Source organism: Sphaeramia orbicularis, chromosome 17 (assembly GCF_902148855.1).
Source record: "Sphaeramia orbicularis chromosome 17, fSphaOr1.1, whole genome shotgun sequence".
NCBI classification, from domain to species: domain Eukaryota; kingdom Metazoa; phylum Chordata; class Actinopteri; order Kurtiformes; family Apogonidae; genus Sphaeramia; species Sphaeramia orbicularis.
In genome coordinates this window covers 40,749,027-40,773,169 of record NC_043973.1, presented here as the reverse complement: position 1 = coordinate 40,773,169, position 24,143 = coordinate 40,749,027, and the positions used below count along the sequence as shown (strand labels likewise).

General features: G+C 39.3%; 1 protein-coding gene across 1 annotated transcript; it reads right to left on the bottom strand.

Moving 5' to 3' along the window:
* Positions 1-280: 280 nt before the first annotated feature.
* Positions 281-24,035, bottom strand: sugt1 (SGT1 homolog, MIS12 kinetochore complex assembly cochaperone). Its single transcript, XM_030160537.1, has 13 exons — positions 23,908-24,035; positions 23,764-23,812; positions 21,939-22,029; positions 21,717-21,786; positions 20,954-21,024; positions 19,055-19,108; positions 17,675-17,703; positions 17,429-17,451; positions 17,069-17,165; positions 15,036-15,143; positions 7,776-7,866; positions 4,024-4,196; positions 281-1,067 (listed from the first exon to the last, which is right to left on the bottom strand). Exons 1-13 carry the CDS (start codon positions 23,919-23,921, stop codon positions 966-968), a joined length of 972 nt encoding a protein of 323 aa, XP_030016397.1. The 5' UTR covers positions 23,922-24,035; the 3' UTR covers positions 281-965.
* Positions 24,036-24,143: the final 108 nt, after the last annotated feature.

Sequence of the window (24,143 nt, the reverse complement as noted above, 5' to 3'; positions counted from 1 at the left end):
GGCTCCGTCCTCACCTCCCGGCTAAACAACTCCGGGCTCTAAGACTCGATACCAATCGAACCACGATACGCAACCCACATCCTCAAGCTGTCAGCCATATCTGAACTGCCTGCACTCATATCAGTAATGCCACATTTCATCCCTCCCAGCACATCATCACAGAGCACGGCTCCCTGTCATCATATATTGGTGTTTTTGTGTCTGATGGATCCTTTCCTCGACTTCCCAACCTGTCCAAAACTGTTTCCAAAGACAACAAGCCCGAACAGACCAGACAAAGTTTGTGAGCCAAACAACAAATCTTTTATTTACACTGAAGCTTGAATCACACTGAGGGGAACGACTGGTGCTAAGCCACGAGCTGACATGTCACACAGATTCCAGGCAAGTCAGTTTGCCAAGTATTGCTGTTGAGGTCTTAGTGAGAGAACAGCAAATATGCATGAGCCAAGAAGTCGTAGTTCTCGAATGTTTTTAGCAACTTTACATTTTTATACAAGTGTTGATAATAAGAGTCACAAAAGGCTCCTGATAGAAAGGCTGTGGTGTTTTTTTTGTTTTTATTGTTAAGAAAACCAGGAGAGAAAAGAGGATTGATGCTGTGAAATCAGTGCTGCACTTCAGGTCTGTTTCTGTCAGTCACTTTTTAATCCAGACCTCTGTTCCCTCTTCAGTCCACCGGCCATCTCAAATCATATCAAATCATGCAAACCAATCCGTTCGACAGATTATTCAAATGATCTGACCCCTCTGGGTGTAAGCTCTCGAGGAGGGCAGGCCGTGTGTGGTGTAGTCAAGTGAAAGTGGGAACACGGTCACGTGGAAACACAACTGAGGGGAATCGGGAAAAGAGTGGTAAGTGGATGGAGACTGCGGAGAAAAGACGACTCCCGCTGGAGTTCAGATGCACAAAAGATAGAGAATGAGAGGAGAACGAAACGAGAGAGGGAGTGAAAAGGAGGCGATCAATACTTTTTGAACTCTACATCATCCGGGGGACTCATGTTCACTTTTCTCTTGGCCACATCTCTCCAGTTGGTGCTCAGGACTGTACCTCCCGACTCCATCTGCACAGGAAGAAAGACGAAAGAGAAGGAGAAATCATTACTCTGGAATATGCCATTTCATTAGTAGTTTTGTAGCATCTTTTCTGCTTAAAAAGGTTCAAGGCTTCGATAGGTCAAGTGCAGCATAATTGGGTCCATTCAGTTGAGTCACTAATACAGTGAAACCTCCTCAGAAATTCTTAATTTACATTTTTTTCCCACTTCATAATAAGCTGAAAAGAACTCATAATGCTGAATCATACTGTATAACAGGAGCACAGCGTTTTCCTAATGCTTTGTGCTTTGGGTTATTTAAAGTGAAATGAATTTTCAAGTGTTTTATTACTTTTGCGGTTTTTTTGTTAACCCATGTAGCGGATGAAAAAAATTCAGCTTTGCTAATGATTAGCTGATAAAATAAAAAATTTGCTGAAAATAAAACCTTTTAGTTAAATCTTACTGGGTTCTTCTGTAAAGCTCAGAGAAAATACACCTCATCCTTTTTCAGGATTTCTGCTGGATCCATCCATTTAAGACAATTCTGAATACAATTAAAGACTTATTCAAGACCTGTTCAACATCTCTACTGGTAACACATGGAGGATATGGGGGAGAAATCATAGTCTGACTCTGGTGATGCCCACAGACCAATATTGGCTGAGGGTAGGTATTTACTGGCAGCCTCTTTGTTTTTCTGACTTCTGTGGGACTCTAATACCTTTATAATTTCAGCGTTTTCCAGCAGTGGTTGCAGAGGGCTTGAAATTCATTGAACTAGTATCTTTTTTCCCACTGACGGCATCAGCTCCACTCCCCCTCAGCTTTTGTTGGTCTTTCTACTGTGTAAAAGAAGAGATCCCTAAATACAGGGTTCCTACAAGTTAAATTTAAGACTTTTTAAGACCTTTTTAAAGGTAGGGTAGGAGATGTTTTCCTTACCATATTGCTTAAAATCCCCTTCACACCCCAATTGCAACCAATTAAATAAATGCTCTAACACAAAAATAAAGAAATTAGTCACCCCTGGAATGGACAGGACTGAAAAAACACCATCCAATCATTTTAACCGGCCCATCAAAATGATTGAACGGTGATATGTCTATCAAACTCAACTGCCATTTGTCCCTCCCCCCTCTGTGCGTAACCCTATCCATACACGAATTACACGTTCTCAGAGGCTTGGAACACTTGTACAGGAAACGAAGCTAGAGCCAGAGCTTGGCTATATTAGCTATATTAGGATGGAAAGTTCACCAGCAAGGTGTTTGTCAGTAACATAAATCACTAGGGAAGGTAATGTTAGCTAGATAGGTATGAACTGGGGCTGTTCTGCCGACAAACATAATAGTGAAATGCACAGATTACAGCATTCACAGCAAACTTTAATGGGCTGCTAGCCTTACATCAGTCTTACTGTAATCAGCTGTTTGTACTAGCCTGAGATTTAGATTACTTAGAACACGTATCAGAGGTACGCATGGATCTGTGGACTCTGGAGGCGTGGCTTCGGGGGTAAGTCTGAAGAAAGGGGTTTGGACTTTTGAATTGTGTATTTTCAAAATGCACCTTGCTCGAACTGTTTTTCCAGGATCTCCTACTCCACCTTTAAGACTACTTAGAACAGAATTTAATGCCCATCTCACAGCCTATTTCACAGCCATATGGACAAAAATTCTTGACACCTAGAATTTAGGAAATTGTATGTATTTACTCCAACGCCTTGATTCCCACCATTTTGTCATTTGTCACTGGGGGCTGCAAAGTTAGCGATAATTGGTTCCTAATTTCAATATAAATTGTGGGGTTGAAACGTGTGGAACTGACTCGAGTAACATTAGTTTCTTTGTAGCTTGGACATTTCCCAGACACATTTAAACACAATATGGCCTACAAGTTTATGGCAACATAACTTAAGACCAACCATATCAAATTGAGTACCTTTAAAGACTTTTTAAGGTATTAAATGCAGATTTGTAAATTCAAGACTTTTCAGGACTTAGCGGGAACCCTGTAAATACTATATGAAAGTATCACCTTTGTTGATGTTCAAAGTGAGCAGAAGTGATACAAAACATGACAAAAATCATTCAAATAACACATTGGTTGATTCAGAACTGTTGCATGCATGTCATTGTTTCTAAACAGCAAATGGATGTCCATCAATCCTGGTCACATCTACTGCCTGTCTGCCATCAGGGTAGATCTCTCCTTCACTGTGGCTCTTTTTTGGGGTTTTTCCTTGCCAAGAAGGAGGGTCTAAGGACGGGGGATGCCCAGGACATTATTCCATTTGCTTCATTGACTGTTTATTTGACGGTTATTTATTTTCATATTTAACAAATTCTGTAAAGCCCTGGGAGATGACCTTGTTGCGATATTGGGCTCTACAAATAGAATTGAATTAAATTAAAACCTTGGCTTTATGTTGATAAATGCACTGATTTTAAGTCCAAACAATGCATACGCTCCTGAAAAACACTTAACAATGGACTATACCTGCAGTGGAAATGCACTGTGCTGATGCCTGAACAGAGCTGTGTCGAGTCAATCGAGGCTGATCCCGTGAGTGAAAAAAGGTATAAATACTATATGTGCTGCTCTTAAACTGAAGCTCAATGAACACACAAGATGAAAGCTGACATTAACAATTTAACTTATTACTTCTAGAACTGTTTGATGAAATGAGATACCACCCTGGACCAAATATCACATGATTAGTCATACGGTGGGTGTGAATGAATAAAACCCAGATACACATTTCTAAACAAAACCCACTAAAAAGAAAGATGGAAGTAAATTCAACCCATTCATTCATTCTTGTTTACTCCTCAAGAGGGTTGTCGGGGTGCTGGAGCCTATCCCAGCTACCAATGGGTGAAGGCGAGGTAAACACTGGACGTGACGCCAGTTCATCACAGGCTTTCTAAGAGTTAAACTTCTGCTTAAAGATGACTGAGCGTCTGTATGTAATACTCACAAAAGACTTGTTCATGGCACGCTTGACCTCGTCTGAGCCGTCGGAGTAAATCTGCTGGAAGAGCTTATTGAGCGCTGCGTCTCCCTCCAGCTTTTCAGTTTTCTCCTCCTCGCTGATGTCCACCACCATCTTGTCCCATTTGCAGGTGTAGTGGGATGATGATGGATACTTATCTGATGGAGAAGAGCAGTGGTGTCAGGACCAAAACATAGCTGGTGTACACGGATATCCAACAATCACAAAAATATTATAAAAGTTAATTCAAATGAAGTGTTTATCAATATCATTCTATTATCTAGAGTTATTTTAGGTTTGTTTGTCTAAGGTTTGTTATTTTTGTTATGGACTGTATACATTAGCTGATTAGCCAAGTCATGTAAAATTGGGGTAGGCCAATGTAAGCTTGGCTTCTTCCTACTTTTTTTTTTCCAAACATAAAATTTTGTTTAAGTGCCACAATGAAATAGTCATACACTGTGCGACATATGTTTTTCTTTTTTAGTTGATTTATTTCCATATATTGGAGTGTCCTGTTTAAACTGATCATTTCTTTTTCCTACTTACGTTCAAAATAATATCTATCTATCTATCTATCTATCTATCTATCTATCTATCTATCTATCTATCTATCTATCTATCTATCTATCTATCTATCTATCTAATCTAATCTAATCTAATCTAATTATATGATTGAAGAAAATGGTAATTACCACATTAAAATAGTATGGTAACTGAACTAATGTAATGTAACTAATTTGACTGAAGTAACTGATAATTTATTAATAAACCAGGGAACATTAGCTCATATATGTCTAAATGCAGAATGCTTGTTAACTGTTCTACGACACAAAATGTGATGGAGATGACCACTTCATTAATACATTTAAATATTCTGTGTACCCCTGATTATAGAAGTCACTAAACTATAAAAAGACAGAACACAAGCAGTAACCTGTGACTGTGATTAAACCAATGCAATAGGTTTACCATAGTAGGGTAGTATGGTATAGCATAGTACCATAGCACATAATAGTTTTAGAAATAACAGTTTTAATGCTTCAATATGCAAAAAGTCTATCTATCTATCTATCTATCTATCTATCTATCTATCTATCTATCTATCTATCTATCTATCTATCTATCTATCTATCTATCTATCTATCTATCTACCTATCTACCTACCTACCTACCTACCTACCTACCTACCTACCTACCTATGTAAGTTTGACACATGTATAGCATATTCATATCTACTCCTTCTCACTGCTACATGAGAGTCATTTTGTGCCAATTTCCAACAATTTTTAGCTGATCTCAAAGACACTACTGAGAACAAGGTTATCAAGCGCAGGATGAACACAGTTATGAGCAGAACACTGAAGATAATGTTCAGTAAAAATGGACAGGAAACATTAGTTAAAGTCATGTTCAGACTCCGACAGCACTGACAGAACACAGCCATGAGATCGAGGAACACGGAGAGACCTCTTGAATAAAAATATAAGGCTGTGATTTAATTCACCCTCAGCACATGGACAGAAAGCTGTGCTGTTTAGGTAGAGAGATGAAAATGTGATTTACAGCGGACATATAAAACGTATTTTAGGACTGAGCTAAAAAATATAATCAGTGGTATAAGTTACTGAAATCAAAATGGAATAATCACATTTTCTTCAAATAATTGATACAAAAATGTCATAAATATTACATAGAATAAATGAAAAAGAACTGCTATGCTTAGCAAGCTCTTTGACTTTTGTCTTAACTATAGATTTACATTAAAATAAAATCGAGTATTTCTTATCAGCATTAACATAAATAAAAACAAAACCCTGGTGTATGTCAAAGTGCAACATGAATTTCCAAACCATAGATAGAATTAATATTAGAGATCAGCTTAAAAGGAAATAATGTTACATGTACCACCTTAAATGATAACTAACCTGACTTTTCACAACAATCCAGTAAATATGACAAAACAACACCTCCTGCTGATACTATTTTCACTCTATTTGACTCCATATAAACTATTGGGTTTTCATTAAGCTGTTCGCATGATCAGGTACCAACCACTGTGTCCTGTGATCATTCAGAACTGTTTTGGTTGCTATTAGTAGCGAGTGTTTGGCTTCGCAATCACCTAACAGACTCATAATTTTTTTTTGGCAGACTATAGACTATTAACTGTCTATATTTCTCCCTTGGGCTTGAAATATAGAGACAGTGCAGCGAGAGGGGAAGGGAACGAATCAGAGAAATAAGGTTGTTCTGATTGTTTCTGGGTGTTTCGGTTCTATGACTCGAAATACATCTATCCTTTCACAACCTGAAAGTAACACTTTCCAACACTGGGGAAAAATGTGTTCATGTTTTAAAATCAATCAATTACTGCAAAAAAGCTCATTAATTTTTGCAAAACTGATGGATTTACTCGAGCTTCACTTTCCAAAACAAAAGAAAAACATGCAAAAAATGAAGTCAATATCATTTCATATGTTGAAATGTAGCTGCCTCTCCACTAGAAGTAGACCGATATATCAGCCGGCCAACATATTGGGCAGATATATTGATTTTTTTCAATATCAGCAAGCCAATATTTGATCAGTAGTAACAAATGTTATAAGATATTCCATCAGGGACCTGTGTGGGCAGCACCTGAAGTTCAATAAATGTTAAAAGAGTGCTATATGTACATGAATTAATAATTTAATTTATATTTCTGCATAAAAATATTAATTATCTGAGTTTCAATTGTATTTTACAGTCAATGTGCTTTAAAAAAAAAAAACAATCAGCCTTAAATATCGGCCACAAAAATCAGCCGTAGATATCGGCCATCAGCTGACCAAATTTTTTTAAAAATCGGCATCGGCCTTAGAAACACCCATATCGGTTGACCTCTACTCTCCACAGAAAGTTTGCTGTGAATCACCATTTTCCTGTATATTAAGCTTACTTCTATATCAAACATTAACTTGGATCTTAACAGACAATAGAAGGACCTGAATAAAATAGCAAACAGGTAGGCTTTGCAGAAATAAATCTATTTTTTGGAGGACAGCACCTTGCAAAAAAATTCTGTGGAATGGCCCTTTAACAAAACAGAGCTCGTCAATCACAGTAAAGAGGAGGGACAAATATGACCAAGTATGTGTCCTATCCTGAATCATCCAGATCCAGCAAGAAATGTAATCCAGACACAGATTTACATAAATACAGCAGCCGACGCGCACTAGACATATTCAGGCCAAGTGCGGACATACAGCACTGTGATCCCGTAAAATCAGATGTCAAATATCGTGTTAAGTTATCAGCAGCCGCTTCTAAACAAGCCGGCGTAGAGGCTGAGCTGGTTGTGTGGAAATGATGAGTTCGGGTGCCCACTTAACTCACCCACCCCACTACCATCACCGCTGCCGCCACCATCATTCTCCCCCTTCAACACACACTTACATAAGTAATTAATCCTGTCAGTAATGTGAATGTGTGGGCTAAAATACTGAGTCATATTCCGCTGTCATACCTTTCTCTTTCCTGCCTACTTTTGCCGTCAGACTAATGAAAGACTCTTGCTGGGCTCGACTGCCCACTCTCATTTTGGTAGAGAACAGACAACGCTGGAGCTTATATTGATCTTCGCAGTGAGAGAGAAATAAGAAGAGGGAGAAAAGGGGGAGCTGGAGAGATGAGAGAAGAGACAGGAGAATAGCTGGGGAGAAGAGCATAAAAATGCTGAAGCTGTGGAGACTGACTCGGATCGAAGTGTTTGATGTTGGACTCCTGTCCTTCTCCCTCAAGCTTCTCCCATCTGATGGCTTCTGCCTTCTTCATCTTGATCTCCACCTGACAGAAGAGAGAGGAGAAGAGGAGAGAGGGGGAGACGAGAGGGAACAAGGGAGATAACAATGTTTAACAAAATGGTCCTCTTTGCTAGCACAGGACAAAAATAACACTTCCATTAGAGTGACATCTTAAAAGTACAGGACATCAGATCATTATTGAGGCCAGAGAGACTGTCTGTTCGGAGCCGTCATCAGCTCAGCCTGCGAGTGTGTGCGTGCATGTTTGTGTGCGAGAGAGACATCAGGGATATGCGGGGGCACAGCTCAATCTCAAACCTCACTGACAGACATACTGCACTAACGAGATGCCTGTCAGCCAGAGGGGCCAGTGTGAGAGACGAGGGAGGGGAGGGGAGGGTGTGTGAGAGTGTGTGTGTGTGGGGGGGTCCTAATTCCACACAGCAGCATCTGATCCAAATCATTACACCAGGAGGACACGGGAGAGGAGCAAAACAATGAGGGGAGAGAAGAGGACATGGGCTTTTAACACTGAGCCGCACTGACAGGGCACATACCAGCGACACACGCGAGCTGCAGCGCCGCGTAGCCATTAATGGGATGTGTGTTTGATATGTCCAACATGTGCATGTGAAAGACAGCGCTGGTTATGTCGGTGCAATTAAGGAACATTTCTGCTCCGCTGGCCGATGTGATGATTCATTTATGAGGGTGCCAGAAGAGAGGAGGAAACCAGAGGTAGACAAGGTTGGAGATGGGGAGGCAGGGAGGCTGACTGACTGGTAACGGAGTGAAGTGTGAGTGAGAGGAGCAGATTGAGGGAAATAAGACGGTATGATCGCTCCAACCTTCTCCGTCGACGTGATGAGCCCAGCGCGGGGTTGATAGATCACTTTGGTGTGTGTCAGCGATTTCTGCCCCGCAAAAAGGCCGTGCGCGCAGCGAGGCATCTGTGCAGTGTCTGAAATTAACTTTTTGGCTCACCTGCTAAGGGGCTGGGAAACTAAAAAAAGAACATCTCTGCTGAGAATACAGGTTACTGCCCAAATAATTCATGTCATTTTTCAAAAGAGCTGTGCCTTGTTTCAAGTGCCACTTTGCGCAGACACTCAGCTTTGGTGGGTTAATCACCATTTGCCCATGCAATTATAAAAAAAGAAAATATTTTGACATGAATTGAATAGGACTTCTACACTCTGCCCTCCATCTTGTCAAGTTAAAAACATGTGGAAACATAATACGTTATGGTGGAAGGAGACAAAAATAATAATTAAAAAAAAAAACGAAAGAAAACTCCACAATAACTTTCTACACTGATGTAAGCCTCTGACAATGGTTAGTGAGTAATGTAGTATTTAAAAGAGTCTGACAACACTGAATTTTAGCAAATATGATTCCTCAGATATTCTTATCAAACATCCAAAAACATTAAATGGAGGCAATATATTATATAGTTTAATAAACTATTCTGTGTCTGACAATGCTTTGAATTTCACTTCAGTCATAAATCAGTAAATACATAAAAAAAAGAACACTTGTTTAAAATAAAAAAAGTCTAAAGTCTAAGTCTAAAGAGTCATGATCTGTGTAAGAAGACATCTGTGTTCCACTGCTGCTTCGTCGAACCAGCTGGCAACACTTGTAACCTCTTTGTCTAAGCAGTGTTTGATAAACTGGTTTCAATTGATTTCTGAGACAGTTTGTGCAGCATATTAAATCATCTTTCAGTACTCTGACAGGTGCACCTGCAAACTGGGCACAGATGCTCTCTTGAGCTCTTTTAGTGGTCCTGTGCTGCTTTGAAAACTTGCCGTACGTCAAAAAGTGATGACTGTCAGAAGTCTTATCGTAAGTGACGAATACAGTTAATTGGCAGTCAGCCTAAGGCGGCCTGTCTTTGTAGCCCTGTTATTCTTTACTTTAGAGGGGTTTTAGATCTAAAGTCTCTTAAGTTTTGGGATTTTTTGTGGACCCCAGTAGATGAACAGTTTCATTTAATTTCATTCTAAAATGATTTACTCCAGTTATCTAACCAGCAGACTAGCTCAAGTTTTAACAAAGCTTTTAACAAGTCAGCCCGTCTGACTGATATGTTTTAATTTAATGTGTGCATGATCATAGAAGGCGTATTGCACAGACAAGTCAAAGAAAGGCAATGACTGTAGACTGAGAAAATTAAATGTTAAAATTACCACAGCCAGGTGACAGTTTTTCTTGAACATGTTCTTGCTGAGCTAAGTGCAGCTGAGCTGAAGCCAAGGCTGTGTGTGTGAGTCAAAGTGTGTGCTTCTATGCATGCTCCTGGGCCATACAACATTAATCTGCTGCCACATCTGTGTTTCCTGGCTTTTAAGGGACATGGCAGGCCAGGCGCCGTGTGTGTCTCTGTGTGCGTTTCTGTGTGTGTGACAGGCCAAGTGATGGCTCGTAAAGGGATGTGACAGCAGAGCCACATACAGGGGCCACCACCCACAGGACCCTGGGGCTTGGACTATCCAATACTGCACACACACACACGTTATTCGCAGAGGGGCACTGGGGTCCCGTGTCGCTTGTCACATGTTTATAACCATCTCCACCCATCCTCCACGCCATGACCTCCTCATCTCGCTTTCTTCTCCCTCTTTTTCCAGATCCCCGCGGATTTCAAAACAAACTTGCCTGAAAAGATGCATAAATGAAATAAATATAAACATTCTTAGACACTGACAGGCATGCAAATTAAAGAGGGGAGACTTGACTTTAGCTATTTCCCGAAAAGAGATGAGTTTGGAACTGAATGAAGAAGCGAGTGTGGTCTCACAGATGCGTTGCGAGTGTGTCTGCGCGCACGCCTATATGTGTGTGTGTGTGCGTCAGCCGTCTGTTCTGATCAAACACACTGGTGTGTAATTGGCTCCCCGTTGTCGCTGTGACCCCTGCGGTTGGAATGTCTGTCGTAGTGGAGGACAGGAGGAGGTCGCACTGACGATAATGTGCTACAGACAGACACAAACTCACTCACACACAAACTCCAAATACTTTATGTTAATGACACAAGTGTGCTGAAAGATTACTGTTCAGCTTCTGTGTGTGTGAGCGCACGCACACACATACCCGGCTTAGCTTCCCCCTGCTAAGTTGTCTTTAAAGACAGCGAGGAGATGAAGCGTAAACATTGTGGAGCACAGAGTGCAGGGCAGCCTATTACAGAGACAGACAGACCGACATTGGTTGGGAATCAACAGCTCCGAGGGCAATGCATTTTTTTAAACGCTCATTAGGGATGCATGCCAATCTGGAGAAACTTGATTTGCTGATGCCGTTGTTCATTTGAATGTTTTTATCCCCAGTGGCTCCTTGGCTTCAGAAAAATGAAACGGCTCCAAAAAATTTAAATGAGACACGCCTCGACAGAGCTGCTCAGTTTGTTGGGGTCTCTTGCACAGCCAATTGTGGACCCATTTCACCTGCAAGTTTAAAAAGATTAGGAGCCTTAATGCTGTTTCCTACCTCTAAATGCTGCATTTACCAATGAAGGCTTAAGAACATGGTGGTAGTAGTGTGTGTGTGTGTGTGTGTGTGTATGCGTGTAGGGGCCATGTGTACCCGAGGAGCCCAGTGGACCAGAGAACAGTTAGGGCTTTGTGGGAGAGGAGGAGGGTTTTAGCACACACTCTCGTTATCCTAGAGGTAGGTGTGTGCTTCTATGAGGACAAGACAAAAGGCTCAGCAGCAGGTGTGTATGTGTGTGTGTGTGTGTGTGTGTGTGTGTGTATTTGTGTGGGCATGTAGAGATTGACAAAGAAAAGACAAAGAAGCTAAATGAGGAAATGTGAATAAAAGAGAAATTGTGGAAAGATGAGGCAGACTATCTTCAGCCGTGGACTCTGTAAGACTGAGCCCTTGTTTAAGCTGCAACCCACGTGCACCTCTGGTATGCAGTGTCTGCTGTTGCCATGGAAAAGTAAGAAAGTGAGTGAGTGTGAGTGAGTGTTTTCTTAGCGAGGAGGGGCAGTTTCTGTGCAGGTCAGGCTTTACCCAGCACTGTAGCCACTGGATACGATGCTCCCAATGTAGTTTGCGTTATGCTACTTATCAAATTTCCCAACATCTTTCTGCTTCTTCAGCATTATGCAAAAAAAGAACTGTATTTCCTTTTCATTCCCCCTGTGCCTTCACTGTAAAATAAACTAAAGTTAATATCTACAATGCTTTTAGAAGCTCTGTGTGTTGGTTGGTTAATATATATGTGGTATGGAAACAGGGTTAAGGTTAGCAAATTTTTCAATGTGTGAAATAATGTCAGTCAGAGATCCTAAATTGAGGTTTTAGCCTGTTTTGAACTTCTGTTTGCGATGGTTTCCCTACTTCACACCACATCAGCTCCATATGGTCTACCCATGAGTAATCACACTAAATACACCGTCACAAGTCACTTTTTTACTTAATGCAGTTGATTTCTTATTTATGTACATGTAGGAGGGACAAAACCCTGAAAGGAATGTATTGGGAATGTATTACTTCCTCTTGCATCATGTTATTAGTACACTGGTGTCAAATATTGATATTTTTAATAAAGACCATGACAGGAGGACAACAATGTTGTAATCCCTCAATGCACTTCTTTCCTTTCACATCCATTTGGGATATTATGTGAAAGTGCCACAAACACAGTATATATACATAATTTAGTTAGAGCTGTTGTGATACTGCAGATAACAGTCTTCCAATCTGTCAAGTACTGTGCCACATGAGCTACTGTGATATTCACCCACAGCTAGGGTCACTGTCAATTAATCCTGACTGTTTTTTTAAAGTATATACAGAGTCATAAAATAGTGAAAATGTCTTTCAAAACCTAAGATGGCATCTTCAAATGACTTGTTTAGTTCAAAGCCCAAAGATATTCAGATCAGTTTCCTGTCACAAGGTAAGAAACCAGAAAATATTCCCATTTAAGAGGATTGAATAGGCACATTTAGACTTTTTCTTAGAAAGTTTTCCAAACCCCTTATCAAAATAGCTGACATACATTAACTCAGCAGACAATTAATCATTGCAGCTCAACCCACAGTTATCAACGGCAATTATAGTTTGGAGCAGTTACAGCATGACTGAAATTCACCATTTTTATCCCTAATACACAAATAAAGAATTTACTACTTATAAAAACAGAGGCTTTTATCTATGTTGTTGTCCACTTACATGTGGTGAGTTGTAAAAATTAACATTTCAGACAAAGAACAGATTAAGAAAATGGCAAGAGAATGTAATGGGGCTACACAAGTATGTGATAACAGGGTTGTGTGTCTGATCGAGTTATCCAATCAGGGCTGACTGAAGTCATGTATCATAAATGCAAATACACAGCAGTATAATAGCTTAATAATAAAGTAATGGGGTTTGATATCCAAGCCCTAAAAATGCACATTCAACTGTTAACTGTCCTTCCATCCTAATATTTATAAAACTGAAGTAAAGAATGTACCCTGAGTAAACCTTTAACATGTTAATCAACCTCTTACCAACTATGAATCACAACCTAATTGAGCAATTCCAGTTGAGTTTCTTATAATGGACCGAATCTAAGGATTTTTCGAAAGATGCAGCGTGCCAAAAGCACCTAAAGGTCATCCATCACCATCTGAGGAACAGTTGCCAGGGCAAACAGCATCTCAGAGGGAGAGAACAGAGCTTTATATTGTACTGTATCGACAAACCCAGATTGATCAACGGCCTAAAAAAAACCCCGAATTCCCTCCCGTAATGATTAAAAAACCATTAAAACAACACTCAAAAACCAGTGTCTTGATCCGCGGGCTAAAACCTGACAGTGGTCTAAACCCTGAATCAGCACACACTCAGCCAGCACACTCATTAGCCCACATCCCCTATAATACACACTAATTAGTCTATAGTAAAAAGTGCCCTTCCTACTCATTAGGCCTATAATCACCTTAAACAGTGCTGAGGAAGTCTCAGTGAGTATAGCCCTAATAAATGTGTGTCAGTGTGTGTAGGAGGGAGGATTTGTGCACATGTGCGAATCTCCCGTTAGCTGCTGTCATGAACTTCGCCATGGGAGCCTCACGGTATACAGCGAGAGTGGATTTTCTCATTTCGTCTGAAGCTACAGTAGGCTTTCCCAGCATTAAGGCTTTACAGGTAGTGACAGCCTACTTTATACTGCTTTAAATCATTGAGGAGATTAGACGCTAATCTCAGTGCGGTAACTAAGTAATGATCAGTCGTAGTTTCGTGAGCAGCTTAAGCATACACTGGCTTTTTAATATGATCACAAATGAATCAATTTTTTTTTTTTTTTGCAAAGATTTTAAGTCCTGTAAAAGTATTAATAACGGCTGCTAAGAGAATAAAAATACGCCCAGAAAATAACAAATGTAGAGCTCTGACACACAAGTAGTCTGCATTTCTCCAGTAGCAGACATTACTACATCATATATTCTTTATAGCGACATAAAAAATGTCCCCTGACATGTTTAATGCTCCGCTACTTTATTGTTGAGTGTAAAGCCTATGATGGCAAGGCTACATACATTGTTAAAAATGGATTCTGTAAAATTCAATGACTTTTTACCGACTTTCAAAAACTTCGTTGTTAGGAGTGTTCCCTTGGCTCAAAACATGCTGCGTCTTCCTGGTGTGTTTATGTTTTCAGGCTCACACATGCTGTTAAGTGGTAAACATTTTATTTTCCACTACAGCGGGGGCTGCTCAGGAGGGCAGACAGGGGAAAAGTCTAAACTAGTCCAACTGTATGTGCGAAACAACCTGTAACAGACTGGGAAAAAAAAATCCATGGCAGAGCTTCACCTGAAATTCATAAAATGTTACCACATTCTACAAGTACCTGACCTATAGAAACCTTGTGTACAGCGTCAATGTTTGAGGCCCAGCAGTGGTCCGAAAGGAAAGGAGGAAAAAAACAGCAGTGTGTCACATAAGATATATTGCAAAGCTTTGATATGCCCTTTACTGCACAATTTAACACAATTGGTGTTTTTGAAAGCACACGGGTATGACATGCAGTTTTTTCTGCTTCATCGGTCTTACATCTATAAAACGTTTTTATCTGAAACGTCGGAGCAGTGACGACATCCAGTATGTTCGAAAGGAGAACCTTCTGCTTCTTCTTAAAACTTTTATTCAATCACCAGTTACTCCGGCATTAAACTACACTAGATAAAGCTGAGAGGGACCATGTGATACCTTGGTGGTGAGAATCTTGAAGTTGCTCTGTTGAGGGATGATGGGATGCAGGAGGTGAAAGGTGAGGTTGCATTTGTCCCCTGACGCCAGCTGTATTGTGGCAGAGAGCTGTGGAGATCACAAAACAAAGAGATCACATTTCACCACATCGACTAATTTCAACATCGACCTTACTGTATTGTTTTCATCCTTGAAATATTACAGTAAGTGGTGTGTTGCCTACACTGGGCTTTATACACATATAAACAAGTTAAATTTAAGACTATACAAATTTAATCCTACTCTACATGAAATTTAAGTCCTGACTTGGAGTAGAAATGCACACCACAGTGAAAATACACACAGGGGTAATACAAATTTAAAAAAAAAAAAATACTATAAAGAAATTTTACATAATATATCAAAGCATTCTGGAACATTTTAGAGCTGTGGCTAATGATTATTTACCAAAATCAATTATTTTAAATTAATTGATTGGTTGTTTGTTCTTAAAATGCTGAAATACGTTGATCGTTTCCTTTCCAGTGCTCAAGGTGACATCCTCAAATATTGGTTTGTTCCACACGCTAATGATATTCAGTTTTCCATCAATGAGCAGTAATAAGGAGAAACAATCAAATATTCAGATGGAAGAAGAATCAATTACCAGTAGAGTTAGGGATTAAATTAATAGCTGACATCTAACTGAGTAATTGCAGCAGCTCTGGTTCCCCAGGCCTGTTTTTAACTATTCATCATTCTTTTCAGATGTGACTAAATGAAAAAACCTGCTCTGAGAATTGGTGGTAATATTCAACTGCATTGAAAATCTGAAAGTGTACTAAATGGTCTTAAGAAAGCAAAAGATAAGGAGTGAAGGGTTGGAGGTGTCAACATGTCCATGAGAATAATCATCCGATCTGGCTGGTGTGACAGCCAGGAGTATCGTGGCTCCGTCCCCTTCAGCCACAGACTGACCAGTGACGAGGGCGGGTCAGACAGTCCTAACAGCTTGTCACTCACTGGGACTGTGTGTCTGGGTGGTTTGTTTTCAGGGACACAGCCTCGGCTGACGCCCAAATCCTCACAGATGTCGCTTGGCAAACGATGCTCTCCATTCACACAAGCTGCGAGTCTGAGAAAAACGCTGTCTTTTTTAAGTTTTTAACTTGGGCTCTGTGCTCTTCTCACTTATGTCGACAAATAACTCATCTTAACTAGTAAATGTTTGCAATTCCCACTTACCATTTCACTCAAGTGGACTTTTCTGGTTTTAGAAAAAAAATTTGGGGGAATAAAGGCTTAGAAAGTTAGTTAAAGTCGCTTTCGGGCAATTCCAGAAAACTATCAAAGTCTGAATATTCATTTTCATTTCCAGTTGAATTCCTGTACCGTCTGTAGGTATACAGTGGCTGCACATTCAGTCACTGGGGAAAATGACTGAAACCATTGCCTTTCATCTTTAATTTCTTTTGTATATACTGACCTAGTAAAAAATACATGAACTTATCTGTACTTCACACCACAGAGGGAGCTTAACAAGTGACTGTGATTCAGAGAGTGAACTATTTCTTTTGAAATGGGGTAAATTCAGTTTGTTATTCTATTAGGAAAGACAAAGCGGTTCCCAGGGGTGCCCTGCAGTTACCCCTCTGAGAGCGGGAAAGAGAAGTAGAAAGACTGAAAGGAAGAAAGAAAAAGACAGAGAAAGTGTTGTCCCTGGAGGGCTCTGCAGCTGATCCTAGATCAGTTATGCCTTCTATCTACAGACAATTAGGAGGTTGGAGAATCTGGGGAGGGTAAATTGTTCTTAGATCTGTACTTTGGGGGCAATGTTAACAAGGCACCACTGGAGGCATAGTTGGGTCCACTGGGAGTGTGTGTGCATGAGTGTGTGTGTGAGTGTGTATGAGACCCATCTAATGGGCCCCCCTGAGGAAACACCCGAGCTAACCCATCCCCGTTCCACACACAGACAGAAACACAGCCTCCCTTATATCACACTCATTCAAAGCCAAACTTCTTCAATACTGCATTTAAGTGTGTGTTTGTACCTCTTTTTCCATGAAGCTGACACATACACCATCCTTGGGAACATTTTTTGTCATGACTGTGACGATAACTTGATTTTCTGTTTGGTACCAGTCATGTCTGCAAGCAAAACAAACACAAAACTGATGAGGAAGTCTGAATGAAAGTTTATTTGACCTCAAAACTCAGCAAAACTTAATAAAACTGTAAAAACTTCCAATGGATTGTTTCTGCATGTTACATTTGCAGGTGAAGGTTTCATTATTTACTTGACACCGTGAGACTCTGACGCACGGGTAAGTAACAACAAACATGATAAACACAAACACACACAAAACATATAATAACCAGAAGATAAGGAGTGTTGATAATTATGCACTTACTTCACTGGTGGAGCTTCTGGTCTCTGCAGGGTCATTCAGCATTGGAGACGAGAGAAAAAAATAGAGAAGAGGATGTGTTGATCAGCAGAGGGATGAAACAAAAAACACACAAAGAAAACTGAGTATAAAATGAACATGACAACAGAAAGAAGCTTAGTAAGGCTAGATTATTTGAAGCAGGAGCTGCTGATTTTCACTGTTGCTGAGAACAACAATGCCCCCAGGTGGTCATGAAGGGAAACTCACCCTATTAACACTGCCGTTCTGTTTTTCCCCTGAGGACAAAAAAAGAAAAATTAAGGTTTACAACACTTGACACTGTTGATACCCCATTCTTACAGCTGCACCATCATAATTACATGGCTTGTAAGTGGACTTCTGTTGTCACAGCACGCAATCTGATACCAGACACATGGCTTTGTGCACACACTCTGCCAGTCTCGCCACCAGTTTGTTTACTGGTCCATCCACGCCTAGTAAAAGCCGTACGAGCCCATGTGAGCCTGATCACCATTTACCAGCATGCCATCATACATTATTCACAGATTTCATTACAGAGAGGGAGAGCATAGAGAGAGAAGACAGAGATGAGATGATAGGAGGCGTGTTAATGTTGTCTTAATGAGGTCGCGTTTGATATGTTGAGGAGGGGGGCCGTTAGAGGGGGAGAAAAAAAAAAGAATTAAAAGCTGTGCATGTCCTATTGGCAGAAAAGACGGCATAACTAGTTGGTGGCTGGGGGTAAATGCACCAAAAGAAACATCCACCCCTGGTGTGAATGCAGCCAAATGGAAGCAGGGTTCTGTAAGTCTGGCGTAGCGATGAACGTTTTGGTCTGCGCTCTGTGTGTGTGCTGTCTGCAAGCAGGGCTTATGGAGGGGGGTTCGGTCTCATCGGGGGCTTTCAAACATCAGTAACGTTAACTCTGATGAATCATGCTGCTCCTGGGAGAACGTGTGCGAGCGGGTGTGAAGCGTGTTTGTCAAAACTCATGCTCTTGTTTACTTGATGATCCGGAGGGCCTAGGCATCAGCAGCAAACAGAAAACACACCGCCCAGACATGGCATGCATCGCTTATTGGACTAAGCAGCTCTGCCTAAACACTCTGCAACTGTGAGCACATAGACTCACTGAGGTGTTCGTGCTCATTTGTTTGATCAGATGGACTCCGCAGCTCCCTGACACTGCTATATAGGCTATACTCTGATAAAAGTGTAAATGATGTCAAATCAGGACACACAGGGACCCAAAGGTTTATTTTACTTAAATGTGGGCTTATTATTAATTCCTGAATATGTGACCAATTACATAAGTATTGAAATAAAGTACTTTGAAATATAAATGCGAATGTCAGTTATCATTTATAAAGCCTGAAAAAATTACTTATAACCTTAGTGTGCAGGAGGACAAGGGGAAAATGGAAATGGGACTGTGAGAGGTGGCCCTTTTTTCAACTCTCTCATTAAGCATCAGTATTGAAATACCTGTATAATGAAGTGTCTCTGAAATTTTGCTGATTCCAAGTAAGACCTCAAGTTTTCAAGATCGTTTGCATATTAAATGCAAAAAAAAAAAAAAAAAAGAAAGAAAGGGTAAAAAATAAAATTATTATAAATTATACTTACCATCCATCATCTCTTCACAGCGATTAATCCAGATCTCAAATGATTTGTCAGAAACTGTTGAAATAGCAAAACCAGACTTAAAGTTCTCAGGGTGCAGTAACACAGTGGGTAAAAATATGTTTATTGTAAACTGCCATAGGTTGTGCAGAATTCCCAAAACAACTCACAGGTGAAATGAGAGCTCTGGGATATGGTGCTATATACTGTATGATTCTACTTATAGATGTATGAAAATGTGAAAGAGTTTGTCATGTTCTGACGATAAAGAAAAGGTAAGAAACACCTAAAAAAAAAAACACACATCTGGTTTGTGCAATTTTCATCCAGGACCAAAACTTGGCCTTAGAACATTTCGGCTGTCATCGCCAGTCCCAGATGACGCACTGTGTTCTTTCACACAGAACAAATACAGGCAAGAAGTCCACATGAAGACAACACATAAACAGAGGCTGAACATGACACAGAACGGGCTCGTTCTGAACAGAAGGACTCTGGTATGACAGCACAGTTTTTAGTTTGCCGGGTAAATAAATAGTAATGATTAACTTATGTAGAAGGCGTGGGGATAAATAAGTTCTGAACCTCCTCACTCTCTTGTTCCAATATGGAAATGAACGCATTCTTTTCTGCAGATTGTGAAATTTTTTTTCTGTTGTTTCTCCTTGTCTGTGAGTGTTTATTTTCTTTTTTTCTTCCTCTTCTTTACATGCATATTTCATTTATTTAATGTCATTTCAGTTTCCTGCAGGTATACGAATCTGATGGGTGTACATTTTCACTAATGGTTCCATTTTTATAAGACAAACTTCAAATTTGTCTGAACTTAACACACATTATTCACCATAAAACCAGTGGAATGTTAATAACATGACACAACTTTCTGGTCAGAGCATACAACACTAAGGCAGACAGTGAATTTGATTTACATTTTTATCATATTTATGTTACTGTTTTAAGTCTGGTTGAAAATTTGGTTCTTAAGGAAAAAAATATCCAAATATGAGTAAGTATCTTTTGTTGAGTAAATTATTCAGAATGTAAAATTGAAGAAATAAAACTTTCCCTGTGGAATGCTGTATATCATCACATGATATACAGTCCTGGACAAAAGTCTTGTCGCATGTACCCATCATACTATCATAGATACATGCAACAAGACTTTTGTCCAGGACTGTATTAGTTAATCATTATGACCTTCATCACAATATGAGACTGTGGTTACATTACACAACTCCTATGAAAATTTAAAAAAACAAGACAAAACAAAACACCTGCTGCTTAGATGCCAAAATTAAAAACAGCCCAAGCATATTTTTTCAGCAAAATAACAGATTTTCCTATGATTAAAAATTCTGACTGTAAAATTATTAAAAAATATGTCCACCCAGTGAGACTTGGACACACTGGAGGTCGAACAGAGAAGAATTTATTGAGGCTGAATCAAGTCACACTAAAAAAATAAATAATAATAATAAAAAATAAATTTAAAAAAATTCCCAAATAAAAATAAGGCAGAAAGGGCAGCTACAGTTCAGGATTAAACTATGCACAATTTTACCGTTGGATTTCTTGGTAATAAAATGACAGCTGTTGCCATGGTGACCTGACTGATACAATGGGAACTAATTTTGTACAAACTCTTAATACTGGTAATTACTTCTAAGATGGACTTTTGCAGCTTCAAGTGCCACCAGCAGTTCATACCAGTTTAGTTTTGTAATTCAGGTGAAGAACTGATTGTGTTTTACATGTGTGGCTTCCTGCAGATACTTGTAACACAAAATTAAGGAACACAAGTTCAGAGGAGATTGAAGCAGACAACGTACTGCTGCTAACAGCAGTGGGTAGAGAGTGGGATGATGGAAAGTTTGCACTTGAGGCTAGGAGGGTTGTACTCACCATCCAGCTGGTGTCCCTGAGTGAAGGCTGCATGTGCTGACTCATAGTGGTTTAAGTGGTACTCTGCTATTCTGCAGTCAACAGGGGAGAGAAAATGTCATACATGTTTAGATCAAATCTGACAAAAAATAAAGTGATCTGATTTGACAATAAATTATAATCATGTACCCTATTAGTATTCCAGCAGTTACATAACACCCCCCCCCCCCACAAAAAAAAATGTATGAAAACTTTATGGCAAGAGAACTTTCACTGTACCTACGCTCAAATGTTCTACTTTTACCCTATTTTGACAAAAAAAAAAGTTAAATTCAAAACTCTTAACACATTGTAATGTACTAGCAGGTTCTTCAGTATAGAACAAGTGCTGTCGCAATAAACATTTTTACTTGATGATTCAGTTTCATAAAAATAAATGCCAGTAGTTCCATAAAAGCCTTATAATAATTTATTTATACACAAAGTACACCTAAAGAAGCGCTATTCATTGGTATGGCACTCTAGAACAAGTAAAATTGTATTTCTGTTTATGTAACTTTAAATAACTATAGAAGTCAAATATGAGAATGTACAATTATGTTTAACTGTGATAAAATATTACATTTGTTAGTTTCACTGAGCTGTGTTTATACAAGTGATTATCACTGTAATACACGACTGTGACTGGCACAAATCACTGCAACAATACAGTTACATAATAATTGTGATAGGCCAATGTTCAACTCTGCATAAAGTACATGAACTAGTATACAATAGTACTCACCCTGTTCGCATGAAGGCAAGGGGAAGGCTGGGCTTTAGCTGCTGGGCTTTTTTGGCATCATCAGCAGCACCTGTGAAAAACATCATGCAACAGAACAGAAATTTAACGCAATAAACTTGATAATGTTACATATAACTTTCTTCAATATGAATATCACATTAAATCTTTTCTAAATATGAAAACTGATGAGTGCAACATGACACATGTGGTGTGCTGGCTTACAGCTGTAGTTTTTCAGGAGTATGTGGGCATAGGCACGCTGGCAAAACCACTCAGCGTTGTCAGAGTCTCCTTGCAAGGCTTCATTAAGGGCCTAGAGAGATAGAAAGATTCAGATCTTTACTCCAATAATAACATGCTGTGGAGTTAAACAATCCACTGTGTTTCATATTAGAATAGGTATTATCAGTAAAATGTAAGCATTAAAATTCAAAGTACTCATTGTTTGTTTAATGATATATCATGTTTTTGAGGTCATAATGGCTGAATTTTTCTGTATGCTGCCATTTACTACTTAAGGAAATTAAGGTTGAACTGGATTTAACTACTTTATGAGCAGTTGGGTAATTTAATTTACAGGAAGAAATTATATGTTTATAGTGTCATAGTCTTGTAGCAACCACACAATATCTAAAAAAAAAAAAAAATCAGCTTTTACAATATTGTTTTCAGCTTTGTCCCAGTACATTTCCTGGCTGATAAAGTAAGATATTTTTCATTTTATTGATTTATAGTGAATGAATGTTTATTGCATAATGATTCATAAAATCTATGCCTATTCTGTTCTCTTGCTCAGTCTTGGACGAGTGGCTTTAAATGTCAATGAGGATTCATTTGCCTAAATAAAGGATATAGCTACACTTAATAAAGTAGACAATTACCCAACAGAAAATATTATCAGCAGTTTAAAAAAACTTAACAAAATAACTGTTAGTTGCAGCCCAATACACTTGTAATTTACTACAAATACTAAGATATTGATACTAGAAAAATCTATTAACTGCATGTCAGCAAAAGGGTAGAAGTGGTGACTGAACAATGAAGTGTTACTAAGAAACAGCAGAAAGTATGTCAACATAGAATACTGTGCAAAAGTATTTGGCCCCCTATAGGTTTTTTTTGTTTTGTTTTGTTTTTTGTGGGGTTGAAATGAGAATACGTTTGTATTTTGCAGTCTTTTAATCAGACACAACAAGAAAATACAAGAAATGCATGCACAGTCTTAAAACACACATGAAAAACTAAACTCAATGGGTTGCAAAAATTAAAGTCATTATTTAGTTTGACCCCTGACCCCATGACAAGAAGCAGCACAAACAATTGGAAACATCTGACATGTGTTGAATGAAACTAGTTATAAAACATCCGAAAAGTAATGCAATAAATTTCATATTGTCTGAACAAAAGGGATTTAAGACACGTTAGGTGCAAAGGGAGGTCATACTAAATACCACCACTTTAGTTTACAGAAGCTGTTACTTCCTTGAAAACCTCGTTCTTACTGCTGCACATACTTCCTTATACCCAGACTGTATCTTAACAGAGACAAAGAAATGCATATGAGTGGTCATTAGAACTTTACTTAACCAACAAACCTAATATTGGAGGATGACTTTTGCACAGTATTGTACATTAGAAGCTTTAGGACGAGGAGTCGATTGAAAATGACACTGCAACTTTGTATAGTTAAAGGAAACCTGCCATGGAAATGAAAGTACAATAGCTGCAGTTACCATTTGGTTATTACTCGACATCGGGATAATGTTCAGCAAAACAGCTCAGACAGTAACAATAATATTAACTGAAGTTGGTCACAGTTGTTTTATACTATGATCCTACGGCAGAGCAATACTGACAGGTGATGTTAGCTAATTTGGCTAGCTGGTTAGTATCAACAATAATGCTAACGCCTTAAACATTAACCTCACTAAAACCAAATTCCACGTCCACTCTGACACAACCAGACAAACGAGTTTTAAGGCAAATACATGTTAAGATAACTGATTAAAAAGCTCTTTTTATTCGCCTGTGTCCAGCTAATGTTTACCTCCAAGGCTTTCTGTGGGTCTTCGTCAATGAAGGTATCGGGGAACATGCTAAAACAAAAAACACACACCGACCGTTAAACAGGCCGAACACAAACACAGATGCACAAATAGATCATTTATACACAGTGTTTTGTTGTACTTGCCGTTCGGCTGCCATGGGTTTGTTGCGGATGTGGACACACACTGTAGTGGCTGGAAAGTTCTCGATGTGCGGAGACTGTGGGAAACGTGATAGCTACAGCAGGCCTGTCAACATCCGACCACAGCCGGCTCTCTGCGGCACAGCGCACCCTATCGGCCTGGAGGAGTAATAGAGGACAACAGTACAGCTCTGGACGCTTATTAAGAAATGTATATATATGCACTAACCCTTTCATGC

What these genes read in the sequence shown, in the direction of transcription:
- sugt1 (XM_030160537.1), bottom strand. An exon ending in CCAGAAGCTCCACCAGTGAA is followed by an intron (nt 17,166 to 17,428) that starts GTAAGTGCATAA and finishes TTTTGCTTGCAG; the next exon opens with ACATGACTGGTACCAAACAG. An exon ending in CATCAAACACTTCGATCCGA is followed by an intron (nt 4,197 to 7,775) that starts GTCAGTCTCCAC and finishes CTTCTCCATCAG; the next exon opens with ATAAGTATCCATCATCATCC.